General features: G+C 42.8%; 1 protein-coding gene across 1 annotated transcript in view; it reads right to left on the bottom strand.

Moving 5' to 3' along the window:
• Nucleotides 1-10,947, bottom strand: part of NFIC (nuclear factor I C) — a 153,085-nt gene extending 142,138 nt beyond the window's left edge. The window contains exon 1 of the mRNA XM_015809935.1: nucleotides 10,885-10,947. Within this exon, the coding sequence (XP_015665421.1) occupies nucleotides 10,885-10,947 (63 nt within the window). The remainder of the gene's footprint in view (nucleotides 1-10,884) is intronic.
• Nucleotides 10,948-13,361: the final 2,414 nt, after the last annotated feature.

Here is a 13,361-nt window from a genome sequence, read left to right as displayed (position 1 = left end):
TCCAGGTCTTCCTGTCCTCTACCATCTTCTGGAGTCCATTTAAGCTCACGCCTACTGCTTCAGTGACTCCATCCAGCCACCTCATTCTCTGTCGTCCCCTTCTTCTATTGCCCTCAATCTTTCCCAGCATTAGGCTCTTCTCCAGTGAGTCCTTCCTTCTCATTAGGTGGCCAAAGTACTTGAGTTTCAACTTCAGGATATGGCCTTCTAAAGAGCAGTCAGGGTTGATCTCCTCTAGGACTGACCGGTTTGATCGCCTTGCAGTCCAGGGGACTCGCAGGAGTCTTCTCCAGCACCAGAGTTCAAAGGCCTCAATTCTTTGGCGCTCAGCCTTTCTTATAGTCCAACTTTCAAAGCCATACACTGCAACTGGGAAAACCATGGCCTTGACTATACGCACTTTTGTTGGCAGGGTGATGTCTCTGCTTTTTAGTATGCTGTCTAGATTTGCCATAGCTTTCCTCCCCAGGAGCAATCCTTCATTTAGTTAACTGTTCAAAGTTACAAAGGCACTGAAAAAAGGTGACAAGACCCTGTCTCACACAACTGTTACAGCATCCCCGTGGTCGTCTGATCAAAATTCAGACGCTTGGCAACTGACTCATATTTATGACTGCTCCAGTGTCCCAAGGTCGTATGATCACCTCTTGGGACTTTCTGATAGGCAAAACCAATAGGGAAGCCTGGTTCACTTAGCAACTGTGGCAAGAAAGGTTGTAAAATGGGACAAACTCACAACTGCCTTGCTTAGCAATGAAAACTTTGGGCTCAGTTGTGGTCGTGGGTCAAGGACTACCTGTATTCCTTCAACCGTTTTGCCCATGATCCTACCGAGCAAGATATGTGCAGGTTTTCTGCATAAAGTATCTTTCCTAGCAGTTCTCCTTCAACTAAAAACACTTGAGAAGGAAACTCTGAGTCTCCCTGGATACAAAGCTAAGACTTTTCTACTGAAGTCTTTCCTCGTTTCATAATTAGGGGGTTGAATTCTGCCCTGCTCTAGGAAGTTCACCAAGGTGAACTTAAATACAGGAAAGTAAATATTTAGTAAATATCCTTAGTAGGATTCCTGAGAGGCACTCTATAAACCTGGGCGCCAAGTTCAGGTACCAGCTACTGTAATGGGCAGGATCTCCAAAAAGATTTTAGGAGATCTGTAATGAAATCACAGCTTGATGTGTTATTTAAAAAAAAATATTTTATGGGGGAAGGCTGAAGTTGCTGGTCTCTATCAATACAGGTAGTCCTCAACTTACAACCGTTCATTTAGCGACCGTTCAAAGTTGCAATGGCACTGAAAAAAAGTGACTTATGACTATTTTTCATAGTTACACCCATGATCATGTGATCAAAATACAAATGCTTGGCAGCTGGTTCGTACTTACAAACATTGCTGAGTCCCAAAGTCATGTGATACCTTTTGCGACCTTTTGACAAGCAAAGTCAATGGGGAAACCTGATTCCCTTAACAACCGGGTTACTAACTTATCAACTGCAGTGATTCACTTCATAACGGTGGCAAAAAAGGTCATAAAACGGGGCAAAACTCACTTCACAAATGTCTCACCTAACAACGAGAAATTTTGGGCTCAGTTGTGGTCGTAAGTCAAGGACTACCTGTCCATCTTTATTTTCCAAAGATTTTTGGAATAAGATGCCGCTACTTTCTTATATGACTTATGTGGTTTGTATTTTTAATGCTAACTGCATTCAGGAACAGGAAAAGGAGTGGTAAAAGGCAGAGTGAGGTGAAGGAGGCAATTCAATATTGATGCACTTTTACTGCATTGAACACTTAAGCTATCTATTTGTGGTACAAAAGCTTCGAGGCCTGTATGGATCCTTAACACCCTCTGCATAGGAGATTCCTTCATGGTGGATGTAAACGCATTAGGGCTGCGTGTTACTGATCCTTCCTGTAAATCCATCAGTTCAGTCCGTGTAAGAAAAAAGAAAACAAAACAATGGAACTGACTGCAAAAGCTGGAGAAATGAAAAGTAGCTTAAGCGGAGTTAAAATTGCCTTGGCAAATCTGGAATGATGGCCAAAAATAATAATTCAACTCCTCACTTTGTGATTGTTTTAAAAAAAAAAGCATATAGCCAGAATATAAATTTTACAAATACCGGTAGACATGTTTATTATTGGTAATCCTCAACTTACAACATTTTATTGAGTGACCGTTCAAAGTTATAACAGCACAGAAAAAAGTGACTTATGAACAGCTTTTGCACTTAACGACCGTCGCAGCATCCCCATGGTCACGTGATCAAAATTCAGACGCTTGGCAACTGGTTCATATTTATGACAGTTGCCTCTTTCTCAGCATTATGGATTTCTCCAGAAAGTTAGATCTTCTCATAATATGTGCAGAGTAGGATGATGCGAGCCTGGTCATTTGGGCTTCAAATGAGAAGTCTGAGTTGAAGGGTTTTTCAAAAAATGTTCTGTATTGTGCTGTTGTTGTTTTTAAGGTGTTGTTAGCTGCCCAAAATTGCATCTTCAAGATGGGCAGCTGTATAATCAAGCCCAACGAACAAACAAACAAACATTCAGAGACTGACAGCCTCTTTACACAGTAGTTGTGTTTGTACTTCATGAACAACAGCCAGTTGTTGATGTATACTGTAGATGCATACGTTTCTTATCTGTACACACCTTACTTTATCTATCTGTGCAATACAATACTGTAAAAATTAAACAGCAATGCAGGTCCCAAGGAATTTATAAACAAAAGAGGATGTAATTAATGGGACTGGGTGAGGATAGAAGGGAGGGAAGGAAATAGGAATGGAAACAGAGGAAAGGAAAGACAAATAGTCCTCAACTTACGACCACCTTTGAGCCCAAAATTTCTGTTGCTCAGTGAGGCATTTGTTAAGTAAATTTTGACCCATTTTATGACCTTTCTTGCCACAGTTGTTAAGCGAATCCTTGCTGCTGTTAAGTTAGTAACCTGGTTGTTAAATGAATCTGGGTTTCCCATTGTCTTTGCTTGTCAGAAGATTGTAAAAGGTGATCATAAAGGTGACTTTGGGCCAAGCAGCAGGAGACTGTGAGTTCTAGTCCCACTTTAGGCATGAAAACTGACTGGGTGACTTTGGGCCAGTTATTCTCTCTCAGTCCAACTCATTTCAAAGGGTTCTTATAGGGAAAATACAAGGAAGGTGTACTGGATATGTTTGCCACCTTGAGTTATTTGTAAAAATATTAAAGGCAGGATACAAATAAATAAATACAATTTTTCTAGGGGTATGGATTTTAACTGCCAGAATTCTTATCAGTGGCCATTCTGGCAGTGGGATTCTGGGAGTTCAAGTCTACAAATCCAGAAATGTCCGAGATTGGGAAACACTACTCTGGACTGCTGATGTGGAAAACAGGATGTTGAATGCCATCTGATCCAGCGAAGTGTGTTCTTAAAAAAATGTGCTTAAAAATCCCCCAAAATCACATTTCTCAGCTTAACATTCTACCTCTGGCCTAGTGTTAAAAGGACTGCACAAAAGTGTCTTGCTTGAAGAAAAAATCACGCTAAACCATGGCATCACCTGTTTGTTTCAGCCTTAGAGTGATGTGCAAAGCAATTCGTTATGACTTGCTCAGCAAACTCTCGTTAAAAGATCCTGGCTTAGCATTATGGGTGAGTGGACATTCCACAAAATCACATTAGACTGCAAGGGGAGCAACTAAGTTCATGTTTAAATATCTCCTTAAAAAACCCCGTTCAGCTTAGAGCAGACATGTCAAACACATGGCCCGGGGGCCAGATGCGGCCCGCGAAGTGGTTTCATGTGGCCCGCGAAGCCATCCTGGAAACAGTGAGGGAACGGCCCCCGCTGCCTTGGCCCTGGCCCAGGCCGGCCGGGAGCCAATGTACAATTTTGTGGTGGCCATCTATGCTGAAACGCATTCAGTCTTAGCTCCATAAGGCTGTCTGGAAACAGCGAGGAACCAGCCCCTGCCGCGTTGGCCCTGCCCCCTGGGTGCATGCTGGGGAGGTGTCACCCTTTGTGAGGAATGAAGAAATGGACCATGCCTTGGCGCTTGCCCCGGTCCCACCCTCTTCTGCCAGAGACCCTCAGATCTGTCCCACTCCTGCCCAGGCCCCCACAAGCACCCTTGACGCAAACGATGTAGAGCTGGCCATGCCCACCCAGTAGGCCACACCACTCCATCCACACCCACCCAGTAGGCCGCACCCACCCTGGCCACACCCACCCAGCCCCCCAAGGGCAACCGCAATGCTGATGTGGCCCTCAATGAAATTGAGTTTGACACCCCTGGCTTAGAGTAATCGCTGCTATGCAGCCTCACCTATCAGAGAATGGCTAGGAAGATAATAGAGGGTTGGTAGAGAAACCACAGAGAGGTCGTTGAAGGAAACGCAGGATCAAAATGCAATAAATATGTGTTTTAATTGAAAAAAAATATGAACAAACGTTCTTGTCCTTTGTCACAAACATGACCTGCCTCAATAGTGTTAAATCCATCCTAGCTAGCAGAAGGAACCAAACTTGACCATTTACATCAGAAGGGTGGGTGAAGGAGGCAGAATTACATAGTTGAGGTTTCTTTTTAAGGCTGAAGTAGCTATCAAAGGCTACTTCTGTTGTGGGTGGTTACACGAGAGATTTTTCTTCTGTTTCTCTTTGCCGTAAAGAATATTTCCCCTTCTCATTGCCCCAGCTGCTTCTCAAAGAAAGAAATGGGAGGGGGAAACCCCACACTGCATCAAATTTGGCCAGGATGTATGGGGTGGGGAAGAACAGAAAAGAAAAGAAAAAAGGGAGAGAGGGAAGATAAGATTACACATTTTTCAGTGTTCCTGTCAAGTACTGTGCATTGTTGAAAGAAAACACTGGGCCCTTTCTTTGCAAGTAACCTTCCTCGTGCGCAGACTCTGGTACTCTCCATCTCAGATACGTAGAAATACGTTCTTCTCAGTTTGCAAACTATTACTTTCACATACATAGGTTTGGGAAGGGTGACTAGAGGGAGTTTAGCCACCTTGGTTCTACATTTCTCCTCTTGCTAACTACAAATGACAATTAATATGGAGTTTTTCTTCTCGGTTGCCTTTTCCTCTTAAGCCAGTGTTTCTGATTTGGTAAGTTGAAAATATATGGATTTCAATTCTCAGAATTCCTCAGCCAGTACAGCTGGCTGGAGAATTCTGGGAGCTGAAGTCCACACATCTCCAACTTGCTAAAGGAGAGAATCACTGGTTTAAATGGCAGCTTTTTTTTTTGCAGAGAATGAAAGTCGAGTTACTTAGCAGCCAAGGTTAGGAATACTTTGCACAAAACATCTACGATCTAGTACTAGAAAGACTTCTGCTGTGCAGGTAGTCCTCGACTTACGACGACAATTGAGCCCAGATTTATTGTTACTAAGTGAGATAGTTAATTTTGCCGCATTTTACGACCATTCTTGCCACAGTTGTTAAGTGAATCACTGAAGTTGTTAAGTTAGTAACACGTTTGTTAAGTGAATCTGGCTTCCCCACTGACTTTGCTTGTCAAAAGTTTCCAAAAGGTGATCACATGAACCCAGGTCTCTGCAACTGAGTCATAAATATGAATCAGTTGCCAACCATCTGAATTTTCATCACATGACCATGGGGACGCTGCAATGGTCATAAGTATGAAAAACAGTCGTAAGTCACTTTTTTCAGTGCCATTGTAACTTCAAATGGTCACTAAATGAACTGTAATAAATTGAGGACTACCTATATTTATTTTCAGATTTGACCAGCTCAGATGTGTTCATCATTCCCAAATTAAATAACATTTCCCAGATCTGACTTTTTGACAGGAGTTTCTGAGGATCTACAAAATCTGTTCAGAAGACATTTTTTTTTACCAGGGGTTCAGTAAATAAAACTTAATATTGCCTCCTTAACACAGAAAACAACTTTTAATTTGACCAAGCATTGTCCCAGTAGATGGAAGCATCTAGTTGACCTTGGTTGGTTCCAGCAAGTTTAGCAGGGCCAGTTTTAGTTTAACAATTAGATGGCAGACCACTAAGAAAGCCTGTAAGTTAATTAAAGGTTGGCACTTCCAGGCTGGTGCAAAGAAAATCGGGGACTGAGCTAGGGTCTCTTCATGTCTCACTTTTAAAGACTTTTCATTGGAGGAGGGGGGTGGGTAGAGTAATAATTTTCATTACCAACAGCATATTTCTGTCTCAATGTACCTGCAAGGTACCGGTCAGGTGACAACAGCTGTACTTCCAACTGTGGATAGTTTGGATTGAAATTGGTCTTCAGTGAAGCTTTGCAGCAAAAGATTCAATGATTTCAGTTTAGTACAATGATCTTTGTTGTACTTTTCTCTGCTTCCCCCCCTCCCATTTTACAGATGTTTTCTCAAGTCTAATCCTTTCTTTTCTCTTTCTCTACAATGGACCTTCCTTCCTTCCCTCCCTTTTCTTTTTTCTTTTCTTTCCTCTTCAGGCTTTGCATTCTCAGAGTTAGGACTACCAGGTACAAGATGCAGAAATCTTCTCAATCTCAGCAGCTTTAAAACGTGTGGACTTCAACTCCTAGAATTCCCTAGCCAGCATTTCGCTGGAATCCCTCAGAATTCTGGGACCTGTAGTCCAGGGCTTTTCAACCTTTTCACCCATTGTACCACTTTTAGGATATGGCAACATCCGAGTACCACCAGTCGCCTAGCAAGGTGTCAAAAACTTGATGACCAAAAAAAAAAAAAAAAAGTGATAAAGTACAGGTAGTTGTCGACTTACAACAGTTCGCTTAGTGACTATTCAAAGTTAAAATGGCACTGAAAAAAGTGCCCCCCAAGCCACAGCCAAGCAAGACACCTGCCTGCCCACCCGGCGGCGCTCTTCCTCCTGTCCGAGGTTTTCATTGTTGTGAGCATTTCTGTTGAGGATTGGCAGCGGGGGTGGGGTGGGGGGATGTTTGGTTTTTATTCTACCCGTCTGCTGGGTGGTTGCAGCAGGTTTTGGTCACTTCACATGACCCTGGGACACTGTGACCATCATAAATATGAATCAGTTGCCAAGCATCTGAATGTAAATCACATGACCCTGGAGATGCGGCAACATTCCAGCTGATCGGCGCTTCTCCTGGGCTCAGCAGAAGTGCCAGGATCAGCGCTGAGCTCCAGCTAGAGCCTGGCGCTGATCCTGGCGCTTCCGCTGAGCCCTGACAGCCCTGAAAAAGCGCTGATCACTGGAAAGCGGCACTGATCCTTGCGCTTCTGCTGAGCCCTGACAGCCCTGCAGCTCCAGCCATCTCTCGCTCAGGCTGCCACCGGTTCAGCTCATTCCCCTCCCCTGCTACTTTTCTAGGATGGTCGCGTACCACCTGCCAGGTGCCAATGTACCACAGGTGGCACCCCTACCACTGGTTGAAAAGCCCTGCTGTAGTCCACACATCTTAAAGCTACTGAAGTGGAGAAACAATGATCCAAATAACCACTAGATGGCAGGAAAGGGAGGCCACACACATTTACTGCTGCCTCCTAATGCTCAACCAGATTTTTGCAGCCAAGACCCCCCAAATTATTCCAGATCTAATGGAACCCTGAGAAAAATGCGACTTCAGATGCCATCATTGAATGAATCAGCGATTTTCAATAATCTCTCTGCCTTGAAAATTGAGGCAGGGCAACCTCAATGAACTCACTTAAGAAGTAAAGATATAATTCATATTTTAATAACTTTGATGCTGGGATCCTTGGCTTCTGCATCCATGCCTCAAAGAAATCTTTCTGAATAGAAAATGCAAGGACCAGCTCCCTTGGCCTTTATCCTAGATATTGTCATCCTGTTTGATACATTCTGTTTGATAATGTACTCCGAGTTCTTAAAAGAACATGTTTGATCAAGAACACGGATAAATTCCAATATTCTAAACAGTTTGGCAACTTTTCTGCAAACCCCCTGAATTCAGGGTTGCCTGCCAAGAGTAATCCACTGACCATGAGCCTCTGGAATAAACTGTTCTAGTCTGGGAAATGGCAAAAACTCTTTTTCTAATATATTGGTGTTATTGCCAAAATAAATTCCTGGTCACAATGCCCACCCCTGAAATTAATTTATATTCTAGCAAGTGGGTTCATTTTCTTCGCCTAAGGGAGAGATGAAAACATCAGCAGACAGAAGAAACAGAATGTGAATATTTTGGGGAACTGCAAAATGGGCAGTGGAAACAATGCTTGAATTATTGGGGGTCGGAGGACCCTCCCTCCAATATCCCCACGGCTTATATCTATAGGAGACAAGATTTGGCCAAAAAGAAATTGACAACATTGGTGGTGTATACATTTCATTAATCCTCCCACTCAGCCATTTTTGAACATAGAACACAGAATAATAGAGTTGGAAGGGACCTTGGAGATCTTCTAGTCCAACCCCCTGCTCAAGCACGAGACCCTATACCATTTCAGACAAATGGTTGTCCAGTCTCTTTTTAAGCGCCTCCAGTGATGGAGCACCTATAATTTCTGAAGGCAAACCATTCCACTGGTTTATTGTTCTCACTGTCAGGAAATTTCTCCTTAGTTCTAGGTGGCTTCTCTCCTTGATTAGTTGTCACCCATTGTTTCTTGTCTTGCCTTTTGGTGCTTTGGAAAATAGTTTGACCCCACTCATCTTTTGCCTTCCAAACTCGCAATCACAACACCCCAGCAGCTGCTCGATATAAATCAAAACCCCCAAAAGGGAGAAGCAAAGAAAATTAGTTTTTTGTTCTCAGAAGGGAAAAACAGCCAGGGAACCATAACAGAGCAGACAGCAAGTCCCCAGTCGGAGCAAGAAAGCGACACTGAACGGAGATGGGAAGAAAGGAAAGTCCTGGAGTGGGGAGAGGCAGCCAGGAAGAGGAAGAGAGAGAGAGAGAGAAGCTGTCAAGGACCTGGATACAACTCAAGCAGGTCACTCTGAAGTCCTGGCTAGGAGTGGCACAAAGTTTGCCAGGGCTATTTTGAGCTTTTGGGAACACATTGGGAAACTCCTCCAAGCTACAGTGGCACCAGCAGCTGCCCTGCCCACCTTGCCAGGAATACGGATGTTCCCAAATCTACACTGTGCTGTGCTCGCTACCCAAAAACAGTGTCAAGAGAAATACTTGCCAGGGTTTTAATCTTTAATTGGGGAACTGCAAAGCGGGAGAGAAAGAAAAAGAGGGAGGGGGGAACCCCTCCATGCCACTCTGAATTCACAGAGAAGCAGATTTATCTCTCAGCTGGGTGGTGACATTCTGTGCATGCCTGGAATAGAGCAGAAGCAATTTTGGGGTGACAGCAAGGGGGAAACTTCAAACAAAGATTTCTTTTCAGAACTAAATCAACCATTTAAAATCCCCTAAGGCTATTTTTCCATAAAGACATGCAACAAAATTATAGCTAAAGAAATAACCTATAGCCATAACTCTAGTTCTTGAAAACCTCTCCCAACTCATTCCTGAATGCAAAAATGCTGGGCATTTCCTCGGATGCCAGTTCTGTTTTTGAAATTTGGAGGTTAGGAATTTGCTAGGGATTCTGCAGCTAGTTTTCAAATAAAACCCAACAAAGGACAGAATGACTGATAAAAACAAAACAGGAGGATTCCGATCAGCAGAATTTACAGATGGAAATCCGTGCTAAAAGTCTATGGAGATTCTCAGTCGTCCAGGTCAGGATTGTCCCAAAGGTGCTTTTTCAAAAGGCAACTGGACTTACAGTTACAATTATTACCATACAGTCCTTTCAGAACGAGGGCTAACAACCACACGATTGCAAGGAATATAAATCCTTCCATTCCCCGCCATTCAGTCAGAACTGAAGAAACTTCTTTGATGAGAAGCGAGACGACTTCTAGCAAAACAAGAAAGTCCAGTGGCCTTTTGAAAAAGCACCTTTGGGGACAACCATGACCTGGACAACTGAGAATCTCCATAGAGAGTCCTTTCATAGACAGTTCCATCCCCTATTCAGGTGACCCTCAGGGCACAGATAAACCTCCAAGTGGCCTCAACGACTCCCAGAAAGAGTGCCAACAACCAGATGACTGCAAGGAATATAAACCCTTCCATTCTCTACCATTCAATGAGAACTGAAGAAGCTTCTTGGATGAGAGGCGAAACGTCTTCAAGGAAAAACAAAGGAAGTCCAGTTGCCTATTGAAAAAGCACCTTTGGGACAATGCTAAAAGTTGTTTCTCGCTAAGCAAACCCATAAGCCTTCAAAGAGAAATGTGCTGAAGGGTGCATCCTAAAAAAAAACTAAAAAAACTAAAAAAAAAACCTGATGTACCAACTGAAAACAATTTCCCTTCTAAGTGCCACTGATAGTTCTCAAAGGTGGACAACTCAGCCTTTTCAGATAATTTACTTACAAACAATTAGGTTGGATTTATACTACTGAGAGTGTGACTAACCCAATAAAAGAGTTAGGAAATTTGCAGTTCAGCATGTTGTAGAAACCCAGCCTTGTTATCAAAAGTTATGTGAACCAGGCCATCACTTTAAGCCATAATACAGTTTATTAGTTGGCAGTTGTGATGTTGTATGTCTTCAGTTTGCGGTTGCAATGTATTAAGATTTAGTTTACGTATTATAGGAGCTCACCCCTTAAGGCTTTATAGCAGCACTATAATATTCTTTTTGTTTCGGTTTTGTGGTTCCCAAACCTACCCCTGACCACAGTTTCTCAAAGTCCATGGCTTAATTGCTTGCTATTTTGTAATGCAAGCAAGATGTAAAGCAAACCTTAGCTTAATACAGCTTTTAAATAATTAAGAATTTCTTGGAACACCCCCCCCCCCATACCTACTATTCCTAGGAATGATGAGTATCATTTCCCACGTATCACATAGCCACGCCTAGCCTACATCTCCATCCTATCCAGTTCAGCCTTTATTCTCACCAAAATGGATTCAGGTAGCTCCACGTAGAACATAATGGAGAGGTCATCTCGACAGATAGCCATCTTGGAAGGGGTGGCAAATAAAGAAATATGTGCCATGATGTCATGACATACCCTGGTGTCAGATGTCATCAGACAAGTATTAAGTTACATTTTGTCCATGATGACATCCTGGCACTTTGAATCATCATTGTAATGTATTGTGGCTTGTTACATACATCACTGCCCAGACATCGATGGCCTAAGAATTTATGGAGAATGTGGAAATGAAGAGTCTAGAAAAGTGCTTATTTATTTGATGCTATTGTTGTTATTGTTATTAGGAAAAAGATACCTGGCTTAAGAAAATTATCTTGGGGGAAAAATATTTTACTTAATGTGAAAGCTTTTGCAATCCCAGTCACTTAAAGTCTCTTTTAGAGTCAGCATTGCTATATTTACTTTGTAAAAGGGTAGGATTAATAGACATTTTGATCAAATAAAAAGTACATGCCTCCAATTAACTTAGACAGTTAAATTTTTTAAAAATATATCTTGATTGAAGTGTAAATGACATATTTTTAGCATAAATATCTGCCTTTTTTAATCTGCAGATGGAAAGAAGGCAGTAGCTTTTTTAAAAAAAATTCACTCTAAGAAAGGAGGAGAGAGGCCACTTTATTTTTAGAAGAGGTAAAAAGAAAAGGTAAGTGGTGTAGTAAGAAAAAGTAGTACTTCTAAAGTGACACACAGGTGACTTACGACCACGGTTGAGCTCAAAATTTCCATTGCTAAGCGAGACAGTTAAGTGAGTTTAGCCCCATTTTACAACTTTCTTGCCATAGTTGTTAAGTGAATCACTGCAGTTGTTAAGTTAGTAACACAGTTGTTAAATGAATCTGGCTTCCACATTGATTTTGCTTGTCAGAAGGTCAAAAGAGGAGATCACATGACCCTAGGACACTGCAACCATCATAGGTACATGCCAGTTGCCAAGCATCTGAATTTTGATCACATGACACAGTGATGCTCCAACAGTCGTATGAAAAACAGTCATTAGTCCCTTTTTTCAGCACTGTTGTAACTTTGAACAGTCACCAAATGAATGGTTATCAGTTGAATATGTAAAATCAGGTATAAAATTTGAAGTATGGTTATTTTCCCACATGTTAAGTATGCCCCCATTTTAATTCATCAGACAAACAACTTAACTCTCTTGTGATTAACTGGCATGAAACTTCTCTAATCAGATGATGGACATTATTCAAAGACAGGTTACCATATGACCATTTTGAAAAATAGGTCCCAGAAGCAGCCCTAGGACAAATTAAGCTGAATTTGCTTATTAGATTGATATTGATCAAGGTGGATGGGAAGCTTTGGAGAAGAACCAAGTGACACATTACACAGAGGTGTGCAACCTCTTCCTTTGGGAGAGAAAACGTTGAGCTTGTCACACAACTATTTCTATGGAAGCAGAGAGTGATAGTGGCATGTGGCCTGCCATTGGGGAGACCCAGGTCAATAACCCATGAAACTTCACTTAGTGCTATCTCTCAACCCAGCCTATTCCACAGAAATAGGAGGAATATTGAAATGAAAGGGGAGGAAGATGCAATTAAGGGAACATCCCCTGTTGAGCTTTTTTTTTGCTCCAAGGTAATTCCCTTTTTACAACCCTGTAATCCAGGGCCACCAGGCCTCAGGATAGGCTGGCCAGTGCATGCGCGTGTGCACGCACACCCCCTCACTTGTGCTAGTGCCGCGGCTGTGGGGCGCAAAAACAGGACGCCGCACCACGGGGTGCAAAAACAGGCCAGCGCCGCGCTGCAAGGCGCAAAACAGATGCTGCTGCACCGTGGGGCACAGAAACAGGCCACCACCGCACGGCGCAAAAATGGGCACTGCCACGCAAGAACAGGTCAGGGCTAGTATCATGTGGGTGCTAGCCCCGCCCCGTTTGTGGCACGTGAGTGCTTGCGGCCCTGTGTGCATGGGCGCACATACACACATGTAAAATGCTTCCCCCTCCCTTTTCCTCCGGTCTGCCAACAAAGGTTGGTGACCTCTGCTGTAATCCCTTCGTTCATGAATTTCTTAAAAAAAGGAATCCTCTCCAGGTCTATACCTCTGTTCTTCCATTTAAAATACAGGTAGCCCTTGAGTTATGACCACAATTGAGCCCAAAATTTCTTTTTGCTAAGTGAGACCATTGTGTTCTGCCCCCTTTTATGACCTTTCTTGCCTCAATTGTTAAGTGAATCACTGAAGATGTTAAATTAGTAGCATGGTTGTTAAGCAAAGCTGGCTTCCCCACTGCTTGTCAGAAGATCGCAAAAGGGGATCACATGACCCCTGGACACTGCAACCGTCATAAATATGAGTCAATTGCCAAGCATCTAAATGTGGATCACGTGACCATGGGGATGCTGCAATGGTCGTGTGAAAATCAGTCGTCACTTTTTTCACTGCCATTGTAATTTCAAACGGTCACTAAA

The sequence above is a fragment of the Protobothrops mucrosquamatus genome, unplaced genomic scaffold (assembly GCF_001527695.2).
Source record: "Protobothrops mucrosquamatus isolate PMUCROS unplaced genomic scaffold, P.Mucros_1.0 scaffold6, whole genome shotgun sequence".
Lineage (NCBI taxonomy): Eukaryota > Metazoa > Chordata > Lepidosauria > Squamata > Viperidae > Protobothrops > Protobothrops mucrosquamatus.
Note: the sequence above shows the minus strand (reverse complement) of the source record. Positions and strands in the feature narration are given on the sequence as shown.